Genomic DNA, 19,054 nt, shown 5'->3' with positions numbered 1-19,054 from the left:
TATCTGCTGGGTTTTTCAAGAGGGAAAAAAAAATCTACATGAAAATGTTTCAGGTATACAGTAACCTCACCTATCAATAAAAAGACCAGAAAACAGGAGGTAAATAAAAAAGGCCAAAGGGCCTGGAATTGGTGGTTGCAAAATCCAGTCAAAATCTTGCTGAACTTCCAGAGTATCCTGGCATTGAAAGGACAGCAAAGGACAAGCTGGATCTTTGTCCACTCAATCCCTGAATACTGGATTGAATCCAGGACAAGGAAGCCCATAAGTTAATTTTATTTTGCTAACCTGGAGTTACTGGATTCTGAACTCTATATGGAAATTTATGCAAATGAACATATTAATCACATCCCTGGATTTACTGACAAAATCTGGTAGCCCTTTACCCCTTTGAAGAGCTTTAATTTTGCCTTTCATACAGAAGAGGCATCTCTAAAGTCTTGTCAAGTCTAAAATTCTATGAATTTAAAAATGCAATTAACCTCTGTATCTCCTGGGCTGTCATAAGCAGCATGAGGCAAGGAATATCAGGCACTATAATAGGTAGATAGTTAATTTGATCTCAGTGCTGTATTGTCTTAAAACAATGTTGGCTTGCTTGGCCATTTATAATACACATAATTTGTTATTGCATCATTCTTCCAAGAGGTCAAAATATTTCCATGCATTACAAAATTTATTCCCATAACATCTCTGAGAATCATCTAGGTATTTGGGAGTTAAGATTTTATATTAAAGAACTTGAAGACTTCAAGGCTGAAAAAAATTGAGCAAACTTTTTTGTAAAATTATTTTTATTGATTTCAGAGAGGAAGGAAGAGAGATAGAAACATCAATGATGAGAAAGAATCATTGACTGGCTGCCTTCTGCACACCCCCTACTGGTGATTGAGCGCACAACCTGGGCATGTGCCCTTGACTGAATTGAACCCGGGAACCTTCAGTCCGCAGGCCAACGCTCTATCCACTGAGCCAAACCAGCTAGGGCTGAGCAAAGTTTTGCACTTACAAATTCTGTTACTGTTTATCATACACTTTTCCATATTAGTTCTGACTAAATAATGTTAGAACAACACTTTGCACGTATCTGCCAAAAAAACAACAAAATATACTTTGTAGGATCAAATAAAAACTGAAATCTTAAAATAAACTCTGCTGATTAATATAAACATAACTCTCCTCATTCTGCCATAGGACTAGCAGCGGGAATCTTCACTGTGGGCACACTACACTTCTCCCTCTTGGGCACACTGAAGCTGAAGGAACCGGGCCATGGGCTGTCCCTGTAACTATCCACGTCTGTGGTCCCTACATGGGCCCCTGTGCCAAAACTGTCTGTTTCACTGGGCAGCCTAGCTCCAGGAAATTCTCTTGGGATACAGATATTTCTCAAAGGTGGGGACATTTCTGCACACTTAAGAGCATGCCCTGATTAGAAGACATGGAAAAGACAGGCAACGTAGTGCCATTTAATTGGCAGGAACCAGGGTACAGAAGTGGAATGCACTGCCTTGCTAATAAAACTCTTCACTGTATCTCAGTACATTTTTTCTTTTGAAATTTGATATTCTAATTACTTAGGTCCAAGGTCCCAGCAACTGCTGCTCTTTGGACAATGACGATAACTGTGTAGCTACCAGGGCTAACTGGTAATTTACCAAGGGCTTTACTCACCACCACCACTTATATTTTAGCACAAAAAAACTTCAGGGATCAGAAATCTGCAACACCGTTTCATCTTGAGTTTCCTGAAACTTTATTACTTGGCCTAAATCCAAGGCAGCTTTTCAATATACATACTATATGCTCAGAGCAAGAAGGTATTTGGCCTCAGCATCGTTTGCAATTCCATGATCCAATAAGCCCTGTCCAGAATCAACAAATGGCACATTCACAGTAGGTATTTAGTAATCATTATAACGTAGGGCAGACTAAGTTAAAAGGCTTCCATCTTCTTTAACAACTTACTGAAATTTTAAATTGTCCACTTTGCATTGAAAGGCACACAAGTGAGATAAACTGTATTTACCAAAATGCCTTAACACAGAAAGAGAAGCCCTATTCTCTCAGCCCATGTACTGAGGCCAGGCAGGAATCTCTCCTTACTGCATTCTTTCGTAAACCTGTGTTTCCTAGAAATAAGGAGGTCTCATGTATATGATCCAACAATGGCTGGCAGAAAATGGACAACTTGGCAGATGTGTGAGGGGCCTTCTGTGCTTTCAAGAGCCTAAAGCAGTTGAAAATCCGATTTAACATGTGGACCAGCATTTACCATATGCGTTATATGAAAATGCTAGTATTCCCTTGGGAAGAGTTACAAAGAATATTTTCTGTGAAGGAACCCTAAAATGTGAGAAGAAAAAAGTTAGGCACCAAAGTTCATTCTGAATGTCTGCCCACTCCCAATAACACCCTGTACAGTACAGTAAAGTTGTACTTTCAGTATTATATCTCACAAGCAAAATTTAGTTCACACTAATGAACATATCCAACTCCTGTGCCCCACCATTTCACAATGGCCCCCTCCCAAGCTGCCTTCGCATTTCAGGCTCCCGCGGCACTGTTTCTGGCATTCCCCCTTTGCACTGTCTTGTACACTAGAATTCATACACAGGCCTTCTAGGTTTGTCATCTTTCCAAGACAGGAAGCTGAAACCTGTTTATCTTTACTTCCCCACAGGCCATACTACACTTTGTGCTCTGTAACTACTGGTGAATTGAAAAGTTTTATTAAATTAGAAAACAAGTAAACAACTCCCATAAAACCTAAGACCCAATGGTAAATGTAAGATTTCTATTCCAATAGGAATAAAAATTCAATTACAGTTAGCCAGAAGAATTATATACATCAACAGACTAAAATGTCATTAACTTATTATTTTTTTCAATTAGAGATGACAGTCAATGCTATACTAATTTCAGGTAGACAGCACAGTGATTAGGCATTTATATAATTTACAAAGTGATCCCCTGATAGGTCTAGTATCAGAAATTAATTTTTTAACCTTACAAGAAATTTCAGATATTATTTTGATCTTTCATTTACCAACTATGTGTTTATATCTTTTCTTCACTATTCATTTAATAACCATTGTAGCAAATTATTAGATAGTTCTGAAACTAATTTACACATATGCTAATAACTGTATACTAACTACATGTTTATATTTTTGTTTCTCACAGTAATTAGCATATTCTATTTCAATGTTTGCTATGTTAGGCATTTAAGATATTTAAACACACGACTGATCATCACAATTCTACTCTTGCAACAAACATTAAGTATGTAGAGGTAATTTACTTTAAATATTTTACAGAAAAATAATCTGTTGTATTAGTATTTATAAAGTAGTTTCATCAGAAAAAAAAGTGTTTACTGACTGCCTGCCACTGAAAAATACTGATAATATAAAAAGTTCTCACTACTTTTGAGATTACGAGTACGTGTAACATATAGGCTTTGAAAAAGAAAAAATGTTATCACTATGTAAATGCTAAACTCTACCTTTCTGAGGGCAACTATGTCAACAAAACTGTGACTACTTGAAAAGAATGAAAGTATGGTCAAATTTTCTCTCTACCCGAGCACAGAGGGAAAGCCATTTTTCCTGTATGCAGATATGGAGGTTTTAACAAACAAGAAGAGATCTTAATCCATAACGCTCTTTTGAGCTCAAGATATTATTTTAAATATTATTTTAGGATAAAATTTTCTGAAACTAAAGCTTTAATTTTTGGCATACAAGTGGCTCACAGTTCAAACTAACCCTAATAAGCCAATTTAGTTTCATAGGTGTTCATTTCAAAAGCAATTTATTTCAATGTCTCATCTGAAAGTTATTTTGTTTAGAACAGATGGTATGTCATAATAGCCCATTCAAAAACTCGGAGACAGAACTGGAGGTTTCTAGTTCATTCCATGGTAAACCCTGCCAGGTAAAGAAAGGTAAAGCTTTCGCTTTCTACCCAGTCTAGATCTTGTCTGGGAATATAACTTTACATCCTGTTCAAAGTGTATCAAAACTGTGAGTGAAATAAGTATTATTTATGAAAGACTGAGTAAAAGGCAAGCCTTCTAGCCATTCCTCTGGATACTCTAAAGCCTGTCTGTGGTTGCACCAAGGGCCTGAAATGAGATAATACAAGTCTCTTATAGAACTGCTTTATTCACTCTGGGCTTATTATCATAATTAGACAAGATTGTAAGACACCAGAAGAAACTGCCCTTTGAAGGTGGTTGTATTTATGCTGAGGGTGTTGCCCTTTCAAGCAACTGCCTGTTTTTATTATATGGACGCTGTGATCATATAACTAGTCATGTCCTCTCTTTGCATAGGCTACTGGGAAGCTTAGAGCCAGATCTAAGGCTGTTCTGGTTGCCAAATGCCCTGTCTTCTAAGCACTCAGTTTGCTTGCTCACCTCATTCCAGGTCTCATTTTGGTTTTCCTATCCTTATTTTCCTGATTTTTCTCATGTAAATCCTGATTCACTGGATAAAAACATATTAAAATAAGTTACAAATAAAAATAAATGCTGCTTGTTTTCAGTTTATTTGAGAAAGCATGGAGTTTCAAAATTTCTTAGTCAGTAATTTAAAATTTGTAACAAGATGGTAAGGTTTCCAGGCCAGCTCAATAAATAATAATGTTTAAAGAGAAGCTACTGCCATTCAATACAAGTTCTGAAGGGTAATTCTATATTCATGTTAAAAAATAATTTTTTCTTATTAGAGGATTTGTGTGTAAAAAGACATTATTGATGACCTGAACTCATATAGGCACAAGATACTTACTAAATTCATAGGCATTTAAATGAGAGTAAATTACAAGAGCCTTGTAACTACTCTGTATTTTACTCAGTCAAGTTGACTTGCTATTTTTCCATCTCCTTATATAAACATTCAGTTAGAGTAGCAAAGTGAATACAGATCTTTAGAACTATAAAATGTTAATTTTATGATCCTGTTTACTTTCCTATCCTCATGATAGGAAGCAAATGCAAATTTTGACTCAGGGTCAATTCTCAATATTTCTACCAGGAGAAAACTAATCTACAGTGGGGCCTTGACTTATGAGTGTCCCGACTAACGAGTTTTTTGAGACACCAGCTGTCTCTCAGCCGATTTTTTGCTTTGAGTTGATAGAGTAATTTGAGTTAACAAGCTTCTTACGAGCTCGGTCTCGGAACAAATTAAACTCGTAAGTCAAGGCCCCACTGTATTTGAATACCCTAAAATACAAGCAAATTTAACAAATTTCATATATATATGCCATGGCTTATATTTACTGGGCTCTTATTCAGCATTTATTCTTTTCAATTCTACCTAGTCAAATTTTCTCAATAACTTTTAGCTTCTAAAGGAAAAATTCTGCTTCTGTTAACCCTCTGTGCTACTTTCAAATGCCGGACTTCAGAGAGTGGCACAATCAGATTTAGGAAAATCATTCTAGTGGCAACAAGACTGATGTTTGGTAGAACTAAGACTTAGAGGAAGAGAGGTCAGTAGAAGGCTGTTAAAAAATCTAGATAAAATCTAGTGATAGCTAACAAAGGCCATCACTGTGGAGAGACAGTTTCTCCTGGTCAGAGAAACAAACATGAGAGAGAGAATCAGCTGAGCAAGAAGACCAAATGACTATGGGTAAAGGAGAAAAAGGGAATGCAGGAGGACCGTGTTTGCTGGACCTGGTTAGGGAGGGATGCAGAGTTTTAGGTCAGACACACTCAATTTGGTAGCAACCCAGAAAATGAAGAACCTTGGAAACAAGGGTTTGCAGGCTAGGGCAGTGATGGCGAACCTTTTGAGCTCGGCGTGTCAGCATTTTGAAAAACCCTAACTTAACTCTGGTGCCGTGTCACATATAGAAATTTTTTGATATTTGCAACCATAGTAAAACAAAGACTTATATTTTTGATATTTATTTTATATATTTAAATGCCATTTAACAAAGAAAAATCAACTAAAAAAATGAGTTCGCTGTCACCTCTGACATGCTTGTCATAGGTTCGCCATCACTGGGCTAGGGGAAAGGACAGACCGAGAGGCAAATCATCAGAGCACACAGGGTTGAAGCCACTACAGATGAGTGCAAATAGGGAGAGTGCGTGAAGATGTAAAATACGGGGCCTCTCAGACTGAAGGAAGAGGCAGAGGAGTGTCAGCAAGAGGGGAGGAGAACAGGAGACAGTAGTGTCCTACATGTCAGGGAGGAAAGAAAAGATGATTTGCTGAAAGCTGAAGACATGATAAACACAAAAAAGTAACAGATTTTGGCAAGCCAGACTGCAGTAGACTTAGGAGTAAGGAGAAGCTGACAGTGGAGAGGGTGTGTAGACCACTCCTGCCCCACCATGAGGCTGTCAGGGGATCAGCCACGTCCCAAACAGCACAAGTCATACTGGTGTGTAGGGTTACAGGGTAATGATGTCTTCCTATCGAATCTAGTTTTCTGTCCTATGAGGTTCCATTTGCACAGGCCCTCAGCTGTCATTCTAGTGCAGTGATGGCGAACCTATGACACGCGTGTCAGAGGTGACACGCGAACTCATTTTTTTGGTTGATTTTTCTTTGTTAAATGGCATTTAAATATATAAAATAAATATCAAAAATATAAGTCTTTGTTTTTTTAAAAAATATATTTTATTGATTTTTTCAGAGAGAAAGGGAGAGAGATAGAGAGCTAGAAACATCGCTGAGAACCGAAGGATATTTTCCCATTGATTTTAGAGAGTATGGAAGAGAGAGGGAAAGACAGAGAGAAATATCAATGTGAGAGAAACACATCGATTGATTGCCTCTGCATGCACCCCGACCAGGGCCCATGCCAAAGAGAAGCCTACAACCATGGTACATGGCCTTGACCAGAATCAAACCCAGGACCTTTCGGTCCGCAGGCCAACGCTCTATCCACTGAGCCAAACCGGTTTCGGCATAAGTCTTTGTTTTACTATGGTTGCAAATATCAAAAAAATTTCTGTATGTGACACGGCACCAGAGTTAAGTTAGAGTTTTTCAAAACGCTGACACGCTGAGCTCAAAAGATTCGCCATCACTGTTCTAGTGACATCGTAAGGAAGAGCATGCAGACATGGGGCAGAAGAAGAGAATGAGCAGAGAGCATGGGAGGCCGAAGCAGTGACACAATGGGGAGGTCACATGTCTGTAGCTTGAATTCTGACTGATCAGGGGCCTGTGGTCCAGGGATGTTTCCTTCCATGAGGGTAAATGGGGCCATAAAGTAGCCTTGGGCCAAATGATCAGACCACTGCAGACCTTCCTTGGAAAGATCACCCTTAGATAGTCAATCCAGCTCTGCCAAAACTAGCCTGACCTGAATTCTAATGCTAAAAACCTCTCCTAAGGACACAATGACCTTTCCCAGGCTTTCTGTTCATCTTCTTGATTATTTATTTTCTTTCCCTCTAATAAAATCCTGCTTCCCATTTTTCCTTTCTCTCCCCTTACTATTAATTTGCAGGTATATTATTTTTCATTAACACTGCTCCCACCCCTCTGCTGATATTTTGTATGGCATGTACCCAAGATAATTTATTTTCAATTTATAAAATTGCATCCTTTGTGAAAATATAGGCTCAGGAAAAACATACAATACAAAATACTTACTTACGAAACCTACAAGAAAATATTAGCTGGGAGCAATACAACTGTAAAATGACAGTTTTAACTGTCTGTTTTCTCTCTCCTCCATCTTAAAAAAAGGTGAGCATACAAAGGGGTCAACAACTTGGTGAAGAGACAAGTTGTAAAGCCAAGATATCCCGGGGAAAGAATTCAGGGACTTCCACCTCTCCACAGCCAATTCTGTATACTCTCAGTAGTGGTACTGAACATGAGCAGGCTAGGGAAAGGAAGGACTTGCAGAAAAATGAAATTAATGATCTGGGAGTTCAAATTACTGAGTCCAAATTCTGACCTGCACTGTGAAGCCACAGGGCAGGGCAGATAGAAGGAGATCCAAGGTGATGCTTGCAGTAGCTCCACAGAGGGATTTCCACAAACAGCTGACATGCAACATGTGGCAGGACACTAGAATTTGCTAGTCTTTCTTGTGTAAAGAAGCCCACCCAAAGATAAAGAGCTCCACTTCCTGTGGAGGCAGGTGAAGGTAGAGAGGGCTACCTGTCCCGGGTCAAGATAGAGTACAAGGAAACGTGTTGGTGTTAGAGGACTTTGGTGTCAACCTGCTGTATGATTTTAGGTTTGCTACTTTAATTCTATGAGATGCATCTTCCTCATATGCAAATGAGGGAGATTAAGAGTACTTCTTCATAGTTTTTATGATGATTAAATGAGATGATACAAGGAAAAGCCTAATATGTCTGGCCCATTTTAGGGAAATGGTACTGAAAAAAAGAGCTATTATTATTATTATTATTATTATTGTATTTGTAAAATGGAGTCATAATACCTATTTCATAGTGATCTATCCTAAATTCAGTAATGCATATTAAAATGCATAGTATATGGTTAACAGTATACAGTAAGTGACCAATCAATGTTAATTCACTACAGAGCCTCCCTTTCCTCTTTCTTCTTTTTTCTAAACACTGGGAAATCTTTGTGAATATGGAACACATCACCAAGGCAGTAAACAGCCTCATTGGCAAGGCCAGATTTTAACATTATGATAGTTTTCATCAAAATTTGATTGAAACCAATTCTTCCAATGCTTTTGATCCCTGGAATGAAACCAATTTAGATTCAGCAGAGTGCAGTATTTACTACAACAGAGGTATTTGTGAGGCCACTACCTCCAGTAGATTTAGTAATAAAAAGAATTGGAAGACTTTTCAATCTTACTAGAACGAAAGCTCCATAAATAAAACTCTGATAAATTTTATTCTGTGATGTACCCCGTGCCTAGCACAGTGCCTGGTATATAGGTCAATAAATATTTTTAATTGAATGTGGCTCACAGGCATGTTACATATCAATGTCTTTGTCAAAAAGTCACTGTCTACAGGACCGACGAGAGGAAAATAGGCACTGAAGATAACTAGCACCGATTATGCTAGTGGTGACAGCTGACACACTGTACAATTCAGATGGATGATACTGGTCTGACTCAGGAATACAGGTTTCTCCTGCTATTTGAAAGTATAGCATTCCTATGAAACTTTTCACAAGCTGTAATGGCATAAAGCAAAGAAACAATTATTATTAATTTATATGGAAAATTTTTTGAATCTTTCCAGACCCCAAATTCAAAGCATGCACAATATCTTTATTTCATTCACTATGATCAAAAAGCTAAATTAGCCCAGCCAGCATTGCTCAGTGGTTGAGCATCGACCTATGAACCAGGAAGTCATGATTCAATTCTAGGTCAGAGCACATGTCTGGGTTGTGGGCTCGATCCCCAGTGTAGGGCATGAAGGAGGCAGCCGATCAATGATTCTCTCTCATCATTGATGTTCTCTCTCTCCAACTCCCTTCCTCTCTGAAATCAATAAATATATAAATATATATATATATATATACATATGTAAAAGGGAAGCTAAATTATGTCCAGTTCTATCCTAAGTGTAACACCCTTCCAAGATCTCAAGGTTTTCTGATATCTTGGGCACATCTTGCTTACAAATGCACAAATCAAACTGAGATGCTCACAGACACAGTGCAAAGCCCTGGAGGTGTCACTCTCACTGCTCAGTGCTCAGGACGCACATTGCGCCTCTATAAAGACTGCAGCAAAACAAACGCTGGACACTATCTTTGCTTTTTGCCTTTTTTTTGTAAAGTGAAAATTCTCTTCAAATTTCTTTTGGTTAGTGACAACAGGTATTAATGTATGTAAATATTTAGTAAAAGAGAAGTGGCAATAGTTGAACTTTCGAGAAACAGGAGATACCTGTATTGGAGATTCTAATAAAGCCCTTCATCTTTAGCAAAATAATAAAATAAGGTTATTTCAGCCTAAATAAGACAAACTCAAACACTCCCAAGCATACTATCACTACCCTAATTTATAAGACCTTTACAGATTACAAACCAATCACATGCAAATTTTCTCATTTAAAAATTTTGTGGTTTGCTTACACTCTATTAGAGTTCCTACTATAGGCAAAGCCAGTGGGAGATAAAAAACAAATACATGAATATGTCAGGATTTCTACTCTGAAGTTCTTTGTGGGGAACAGCAAATCCTTCCAGGGAAAATTCTGCTAAGTTTGTCTATTTGCTCTCTCCACACTTGACCAGGTGTTCCACCTTTCCCTTGAATTGCTTTCATCCACACTGCTCCATCACTGAGGCAGACATTCAGGACCAGAGACCTGTGTGGCTGCACAGAATGTTGGTTTCAATGCTGCTGTCAACAGTTCCCATTCTCTTTTACATGTCAAAGACTTAGGGAACAGAACAGAAATCAACTAGCTTCTCTGTTCTTAGGTTCCAATATCTGAACAAATTTTTCTTCAGGCCCTGGACGGTGTTGCTAACTGGTTAGAGTAGTGGTCGGCAAACTCATTAGTCAACAGAGCCAAATATCAACAGTACAACGATTGAAATTTCTTTTGAGAGCCAAATTTTTTAAACTTAAACTATATAGGTAGGTACATTATTAACTTAATTAGGGTACTCCTAAGCTGTCCTTTACTAAAAACGTCCTCAATCTGATTGAGGTACGTTCGCTGAGGTCGACCCCTTCCAACTCTTCCATCCACACTCGTCTTGTATACTTGTTTCGTCTATCTTTTGTCACTGGCGCGTGATTTGCAGATGCGACTAGCACTAACCACTGCACAATGAGACTGCTGACTGGCTCACTCAACTCGTCAACTCGCCTCCCCTGTGCTGCCTTATCCTCTCGCCCGACCTACTGACACCTCCCACTTCTTCTAACGCCACTTCTTCAAAATAGACTAGCTCAGGCCGAAAACCGACTTCTGTGCATGGGCCACGAAGTTTCAGTCGCACTGTATGTGCACAACCGCAGGTGGTATTTTGTGGAAGAGCCACACGTAAGGAGCCAAAGAGCTGCATGTGGCTCACGAGCCTCGCAGTTTGCTGACCACTGGGTTAGAGCACTGGCTCCCATTCCTGAGGGTTGTGGGTTTGGTTCCCTGGTTATTAACAAGAATGAGTGATAATAAGCAGAGAACCAGGCATTGCAGGACCAATCCCTGGGCCCTGTTGAGGTGTGTGCGGGAGGCAACCAACTGATATTCCCGTCTGTCTCTGTCTCTCTCTGGTCTGTCTCTCTCTCAAAAATCAGTGGAAAAACACCTTTAGGTGAGGATTAACAAAACAAAAAATATTTTGTCTTCAAGCTGGCAAATGAAAATACCAAGGAACTGCAAAATGAAAGCAGGCTGTGCTGAAAGGTAATAACTCTTTCCTCCATTCTTAAAGAAGAAAAAATGGAGGATATAGTAAAAATAAACACTGCATTCCCTCTTATTCCCTAGGGTTACAAAGATGCAGGGAAACAATCCCCTGTGGTAATTATATGCCTGAAATATGTGAAGTTTTCCAAGTGACTGTGAATTAAAGTTAATTACTAAGGAAATAATATTATCTCCAGTAGATGACTGTACATGTTACTAGTACCAGTATAAAGCAAGTAGTTTTTGCATTTTGGTTATTTTTAATTAATGAAAAGAAAGAGGCTTTCCTCTATATTATCTTATACACTGGTTCTTTTGACCCTTGAAAATTCTCAGTAAAAGAGATATATGAAGAGGAAGAAAGAAAAATTATATGACTCTCTGGGCCCTAAATATGGTCATCCCTGATGGTCTTCCAAAACCTTTTCACTCGTGCTTGTTAATAAGCAGTTACCCATACATACAGCATTCACTCTTGTAACGTTTCTTATGCTTTGTATTATCATGGAGGAAACAAAATTGATTCAAATATGGTGCCTATTGACTGGGGATGACAGTCTACTGAAAAAGGAGCAAGAGTGATGGGAGAATTTAAATGACAGGATGTTACACAGGCTTCTGGAAAACAAGGGAGGGTTATGATAAATACAGTTCATATATTCACATGCTGGTGCACCTGCTAGTGCCTGGTCTGGATGCTGAGGTGATCATGGTGTGCAAAAACACACACCATTCTTGACCTCATGGAGCCTGCAGTCAGACTAGGGGGAGAGACATTACTCAGGTAACCACAAAGTTCATGTAAAGTTACAACTGGTATAGTGTCATGACGGAGAAGTCCACAGGGCTGAGGGAACTCACAGGGCTGGGAGTGCCTTTGTGGGCTCTCGGTGAGGGAGCAAGGAGGAGTGACCTACAGGAATGGAGAAGGGAGAACTTTAAAACAGAGGGACAACATGGGTATGAGTGAGCAAAGTATTTATGGAGGTGAACAGCTCAGTATGATAAAATACCCCCCAAAGGGAAGGTGGTATGCTAAGGATAGAGGCAGGGAAACTGACCCTACAGGAAAATACACGCCATGGGAAGGATTTTGGACTTTATCCTGGGAGCAATGAGAAGCAATTAAAGATTTTTCCTTTATCTTTCTTAAATTTATTTTTTAAATAAGGGAGTAGCATGGGGTTAGGAGGTTTCAGAGAATTTGTCAAGAGTTGGTCTATTAGCTGAGTTTTGAAGGATGATTAGAAATTTGCTGTATACAGGGAGAAAAGTGTGTTTTAGACACAGGAATCAAAGGTCTAAAACCATGTAGCGCCATGGGAAAAAGGGAGAAGTTTGATTTGGCCAAAATGAAAAGTAGATTAGAAGAGAAGAGGCAGAACATGAAGAGTGGCATGGAAACTAAGAAGGAATTTAATTCTAAAAGCCATGTGGAGCCTCTGATGCATTTGAAGCAAAGGGCGTGGAGGGGATGGGTGAGAGCACACACATTTTGAAGTCAAAGTTTTGGGTTCAAATCTTGGCTCTACTCCATACAAGGTCTTTAAATTGTAGTTCCTTCCCACATTACACTTAGCACGGCACCCAATTCAGAAAGTCAGCTCCCTGCATTTTAGAAACCTCATGGTGAGGACAATACAGCACAGAGGGAACTGGGAGCAGGACAGGGAAACAGCCATCTGGGTGAGGGGTAACAACAGGCTAGGCCAGTGGTCGGCAAACTCATTAGTCAACAGAGCCAAATATCAACAGTACAACAATTGAAATTTCTTTTGAGAGCCAAATTTTTTAAACATAAACTATATAGGTAGGTACATTGTTATTAACTTAATTAGGGTACTCCTAAGGCTTAGAAGAGCCACACTCAAGGGGCCAAAGAGCCGCAGTTTGCCGACCACGGATAGGCTAAAGCAGTGGGTATGAAGAGGTGTGGATGGGCCTGAGAGGTATCCAGGCAGAGTGTGTGAAAGAACAGGGAGGGAGGTAAAGGGAGAAAGGCACCTAGGACAAATGCCCAGTTGCCAGCTTAGTTGTGACAGGTTTAGATGTGGTGCGAGTTGCCTATTCGTTCTCTGAGGGGGACTTGCCGGAAGAAAATGAGTAATGTGTCTGGTGCTTGGATCAGGGGCTTGGACTGAAAACAGACTTAAGAGTCCCCATAGAAGTGAGCAACTGAAACCATGGATTGCAATAAAATTACAGGGAAGTATGAAGAGGGGAAAAAGAAGGACCAACCACAGAAACCTGGGAAATATGATATATACTTTAGGTGTACTGTTATAGTCTCAAGTGAAAAGTCTTTCAGATATCAGGAAGGAAAGCTGCCTAAGCCAGGTGCTAAGACTGAACATTGGAGTCAGGATCCTAGGGGCAGAAGAGGGCAAAGCCTGTGAGCAACGTCCCTTCCAGAAGACTGCCTTACCTGAGTCTGCTCTAATTTAGTTACACGCCCACCATGTAATTCCTTTCCTTAGAGTTTCAAGTTTCAGGCTAAAACAGACAATTAAAGTTGTGATTATTTCAATGTCTCCACAAGTTTAGTATCTACTGTGGTACTGAAATCTTTTCATCCTTAGTCTGGAAAGAAAAGAAGCAGAATGCTAATGTTTAGTACATTGTGAGTGCTCAATAAAGATTTGTTGAACGAATGAATAAGACATTTGAACCAGGCAGGAGGACCAATGGCTTTTTCTGACTCCAGTCTGGCTACAAGGAAGAATTTTTCTCAATTAATTTTGCTTTGTGCTTACTAAAGGGCAAAGGGGATTTTATTTTATTATTATTGTTTTTTAATCCTCACCCAAGGATATGTTTTTATTTTAATTGATTTTAGAGAAAGAGAAACATCTATGTGAGAAACATTGATCAGTTGATTCCCGTATACTCCCCCAAAGGGGACTAAACTCGAAACCTAGGTATGTGCCCTGAATGGTATTCGAACCTGCAATCTTTTGGTGTACAGGACAGTGCTCCAACCAAGTCACCTGGCCAGGGCAAGGGGATTTTAGATAAGAGATGCTTCTGCCTACAGAAATGATTTCTGGTTAAAACATCAGTCTTAGGGATCAGGTCAGGGGAGGGATAATTATATATGGAAAAATATTGTTATATTTATTCTCAAAATGCAGACAGGCAAAAAGAAATGTGTAAAGGCATTAAATAAATAATCATGCTACAGAGTAATATTCATAATTATAAGTAACTGATCAAATGAGTAATTTTAAATAAACCACGCCAAAGGAGGAGTACTAAAAACACTTTAAAAATTACCCCAGAACCCCTGGCTGGTGTGGCTCAGTTGGTTGGAGTGTCGTCCTGCACACCAAAGGGTTTTGGGTTCCATTCCTGGTCAGGGCACATCCACGGTTGTGGGTCCTATCCTCGGATGGGGCACATATGGAGGGCAACTGATGTTTCTCACATCAATATATTTTCTCTCTCTCTTTAAAATCAATAAAAAAATACCCTAGGGAAAAAATAGGTAAATAAAGATAAGGCTAACAGATGTATTAATGACAACTAATGAGGGTACCAGCCATCTATTAAAACAGATAATTACTCTGAGAACAGATACAATCAATGAACCCTGATGAACATTCTAGCAAATTAATAACATTGATATATGAAAGATATACAACTGGAGTAAGGAAAGTAAAATAAGCATATAAAGAGTGCTGCAGAGTAACTTAACATATAAAGTCAGAGTGTGCTAAAATTGCGCCTGAAATGTTCACGTGCTCTCCTGAAGCTACATCACTGCACACAAAGTCTCACAGAAAATGTCTTCTTTATTACCAAGTTGGCACTGTCTCTGATATGTGATGTTTCATCAGGAACAATTTTTTTCTTCTTCCAATTATATTCTCGTAACTTAAGTTTGAGTCATTCTCTCTAATCCAATATATTTAACCAATCACTAAGACCAGCAATTCTGCTTCTCAATATATCTCTACATTACTATCACCCATTGCTCCAATTAGGCTTTCACCATCTTTTGACTCAACTAAACTAATGCTATTACTTCCCAAATGGCCTCCAGTCTTTAGTTTCTTTTCCTTTGGGGCTGATCTAGCTAAAAGGTATATCTGCTATCTGCTTGAAATACTCAAATGGCTTTGCACTGCCTGGGACACATTCTTTGAGTGTACTTTCACTTTTCATGCTAAATAAACTTCATCTAATGCTAGAGTTATTGGCTCTGGATTCTTTGCTGAACTCAAGAACTGAGAACTGACATTAGAGACCGATGAGTTTGAAGAGCATTTTCTTAGACTATGTCTTCTTGGTCTCCATTAGAGGTTCTCTTTGGCCAACACTTTACAATTCAATGTTCTCTAGAAAAGTATCCTAAGCCCACTAATCTTCTCACCATAAAAATAGGATTTCTCAATCTTGGCATGATAGACATTTTGGATCAGACAATTCTGTGTTATGAGGATTGCCCTGTGCTTAGGAACATCCCTAACTACTAAATGACAGAAGTATCCTCTTACCCAAGTTGTAAAAGCCAAAAATGTCTCTAGACCAGGGGTGGGCAAACTTTTTGACTCGAGGGCCACAATGGGTTCTTAAACTGGACCGGAGGGCCGGAACAAAAGCATGGATGGAGTGTTTGTGTGAACTAATATAAACTCAAAGTAAACATCATTACATAAAAGGGTACGGTCTTTTTTTTTTTTTTTTTTGTTTTTTTAGTTTTATTCATTTCAAATGGGCGGATCTGGCCCGCAGGCCGTAGTTTGCCCATGGCTTCTCTAGCTGCTAGAGTCTTTGTCATGATCTGAGCATACTATGCTACTTCATGCCTTTGACCAGTGTCATCTTATGGTTTTGTTCTTTTTTTGTTTTGTTAATCTACCCCAGGAAGTGGAAGGGAGAGGTAGAGACAGAGAAATAGAGAAACACTGATGTGAGAGAAACCCATCAATGGTTGCCTCCTTGCACGCATGCGACTGGGCATCGAATGTGCAACCTAGGTATTTTTCTTTGACCAGTAAGCGAATCTGAGACCCTTCACTCTAACCACTGAGATCACCAGCCAGGGCCACAGTGTTTCTTTTTAACTATTTGACCCGGTAGATATAACGTCACCAGTGTGACTTACTGTTCGCAAATTTATAGGATGAGTTCCCTTTCCATGCAGGTATCTAAAAATTAGTTACTGCTTGAGAGGTTCAGTGTTCCACTGGCTAGCCAAAGCTGTACTGATCTATCAATCACAGGGCCTGCCAGCTCAAACAGAAGCGGGGGGGGTGTGTGTGTGTGTGTGTGCGCGCGCGCGCGCGCGTGCTACCTAACCAGGTCTGTTCTTGGTGTAGGCTTTGCTCTTAGGAACCCAATCCACAGGCTGGCCAATCACCAAGAATAAGACATGGTGTAATTTAATGAACTGGTCTTATCAGGTACTTCCTTTGGGAATTAATTTCAAATGCAAAGAGGATCTGGTAGTTACTAGAAGACACCGAATCTAATAGCATTCAGAGAGAAAAATATCTGTAAAATAGACACAGCAGTGGTGAGTCAGAAGTTACAAGGATGCAGATTGGAAAGCTGAAGCCTTGAAGTTCACAAAAGGTATAGAAAGTGAAGAGTAAGGATAAGGGACTCAAGAGCAAATAGGAGAGTGAGGCAGACAAGGAAAAAGTTGTGTGCTACATGAAGGATGTAAAAGTTTAAACTCTCACTCTCCTGTTTCTGCTAATATCCTAAAAGCTGGATTTCCATCTGGAGAGGCCATGATAAACATTTCAGCACCTGAAGTTTTTTGTGAGACCTTTATTCTTTTACTAGTGGCCCAGTGCATGAATTTGTGCACACTGAAAGGAAATTAATTAGAAGAAATATTTTAATATTGCTATTTGCCCTTTTTCTATAATAGAAGTGTCAACCAAATTCATGATCAACAATGAAAGAAGGAAACATATGTGTGTGATTGGCACCAGTGAGAGCTTTATATGTATAGATAAGCTTGCTTAAGTAGACCTGCTTTCTGACTTAAACTTATTCCAGTCCAGTGAAGCATCACAACTTCTCTTTCAGATAATTGTCAGCAACACAGCAGTAAATATCAACATGAAGCAGATTATTATTCCCATGAAATGATTCTCTCTCATCATTGATGTTTCTAGCTCTCTCTCCTTCTCCCTTCCTCTCCGAAATCAATAAAAAAATATATTTAAAAAAATATTTAACTGCAGCAGTGTTTGACTATATTCTGCACAGTGAGAAAACCTAAAGTCATTTTTTAAGGTCCTCCATTTCTTACTTCTTTTTAGTGGGGTCAAGTTTCTAAGCTTTCTAAGTGTCCCTTTTCCAGCTAATGAAAAGAAAATAGGATTCCACCAAGTCTCCTATTTACCTACTCCAGGACTTCTGTGAGGAGCAAATGAGATGAAGCATGGGAAAATGCTTCACAGCAATTTATTTACAGTGTAAAATGTTTTCACCTGGCTATAAAGCAAGTCGTGTTTCTGGGCTGAAGAAACTGCAAGGAGGCTAGTCACTAGGAAGAGGAAGCCAGGTGTTGCTTGTGATGTCATTACTCCGTGCCCCCAGCCACCGCTTCAGTTTCAGGGCTGGGCTGTGGGCCGCATTTTGCGCCATGGGGGTGGGGGGGTCTCGGCAGAGTGGGCTGCGATTTGGTGGGCTGTAGCTCTGGGGTGGTGGTGGGGCCTGGGTCCCACTTGGGTGAAACCGAGTGCTGCTTTGTGGGCTCTAGGTTGCAGTGCTGTTTCTCTGTAAATGGCCAGGGCATGCCACAGCAGCTCCTACCTTGAGCGCCTGTCCCCTGGTTGTCAGTGTGCATCATAGACACCGGTGGGACAGGTGGAGGGACATTTAGCATATTAGCCTTATATATACATACATATATATATATATATTACTACTTGTGTCTCCTCCTCCCACCCCTGTTGCCACCAATTAGGCCAAAAAGAACGGATTTGATTTTTGCAATTAAAAGGGCTAATTAAGAAATAGGAAATGCAAGGAATGGGTAGAGAGAGCCTTCAGCTTGAGCACATGTGCTACTGACAGGTCACTTCTGTCAACTCTTCCAATTGTACGGGAAGTTCTACATATGCAACAAACTGGTCCTAACTTAAGCACCTTCAGCTTTCACATCCATCCTTCCCACGCAGAAACACACCACTAACCATGCTCCCTGAGCACAAACTGCGGTATCCGCTCGGGGGCAAACGTCACAAGATCTATCTTCACAGACACAATGCAGGGCAAGTCCCCGCGAGGTTCCAGGGGGCCCGCTCGCAGCAGGGGAACCCTCATCGGCGGCAGAGCCTTGCCGTCATGGTTCCGAGGTGCCGGCGCGGGACAGAGGCTCCCCGAGCCCGACATTCCCCGGGAGCCCACCCGGACCTCCCGGCCTCCGCCGCCCGTCGGGTCACCTGTAATTGTAGGCGCTGAATTGCTTGCTCTCTCTCAGCATCGCTCGGTACAGATCTAACACTCGTGCGCGGCTGGAGGCTGCCATTTTGGAAAGAAAAAAATAAGTGGGTCCTCTTCGCAGAGGTCCCGAGTTTAACCCAATCGCAAAATGTCAGCCTATGCAAAACCACGCACGATCTCAAATGCAGTGTGGTTTGGATACGCCGGGCGGCCGGGCCTCAGCCTGGGCGAGCAGCACCGCCGACTCGGGCCGCAGCGGACCGAGCCCGGCGTCGCTCGTAACTCCGGAGGCGG

General features: G+C 40.2%; 1 protein-coding gene across 6 annotated transcripts in view; it reads right to left on the bottom strand.

Moving 5' to 3' along the window:
* LYRM4 (LYR motif containing 4) overlaps positions 1-19,048 on the bottom strand; it is a 158,511-nt gene extending 139,463 nt beyond the window's left edge. For all 6 annotated transcript variants that reach the window (XR_001514739.1, XM_006768689.2, XM_015567167.1 and 3 more), the window contains exon 1: positions 18,760-19,048. Coding sequence is in view for 5 of the 6 variants with exons in the window: in XM_006768689.2 (XP_006768752.1) it covers positions 18,760-18,845 (86 nt within the window). In the remaining variant the exon portion in view is untranslated. The remainder of the gene's footprint in view (positions 1-18,759) is intronic.
* Between the last annotated feature and the right edge of the window lie 6 nt (positions 19,049-19,054).

Source organism: Myotis davidii, unplaced genomic scaffold (assembly GCF_000327345.1).
Source record: "Myotis davidii unplaced genomic scaffold, ASM32734v1 scaffold623, whole genome shotgun sequence".
NCBI classification, from domain to species: domain Eukaryota; kingdom Metazoa; phylum Chordata; class Mammalia; order Chiroptera; family Vespertilionidae; genus Myotis; species Myotis davidii.
This window is presented reverse-complemented; position numbering and strand designations above follow the sequence as displayed.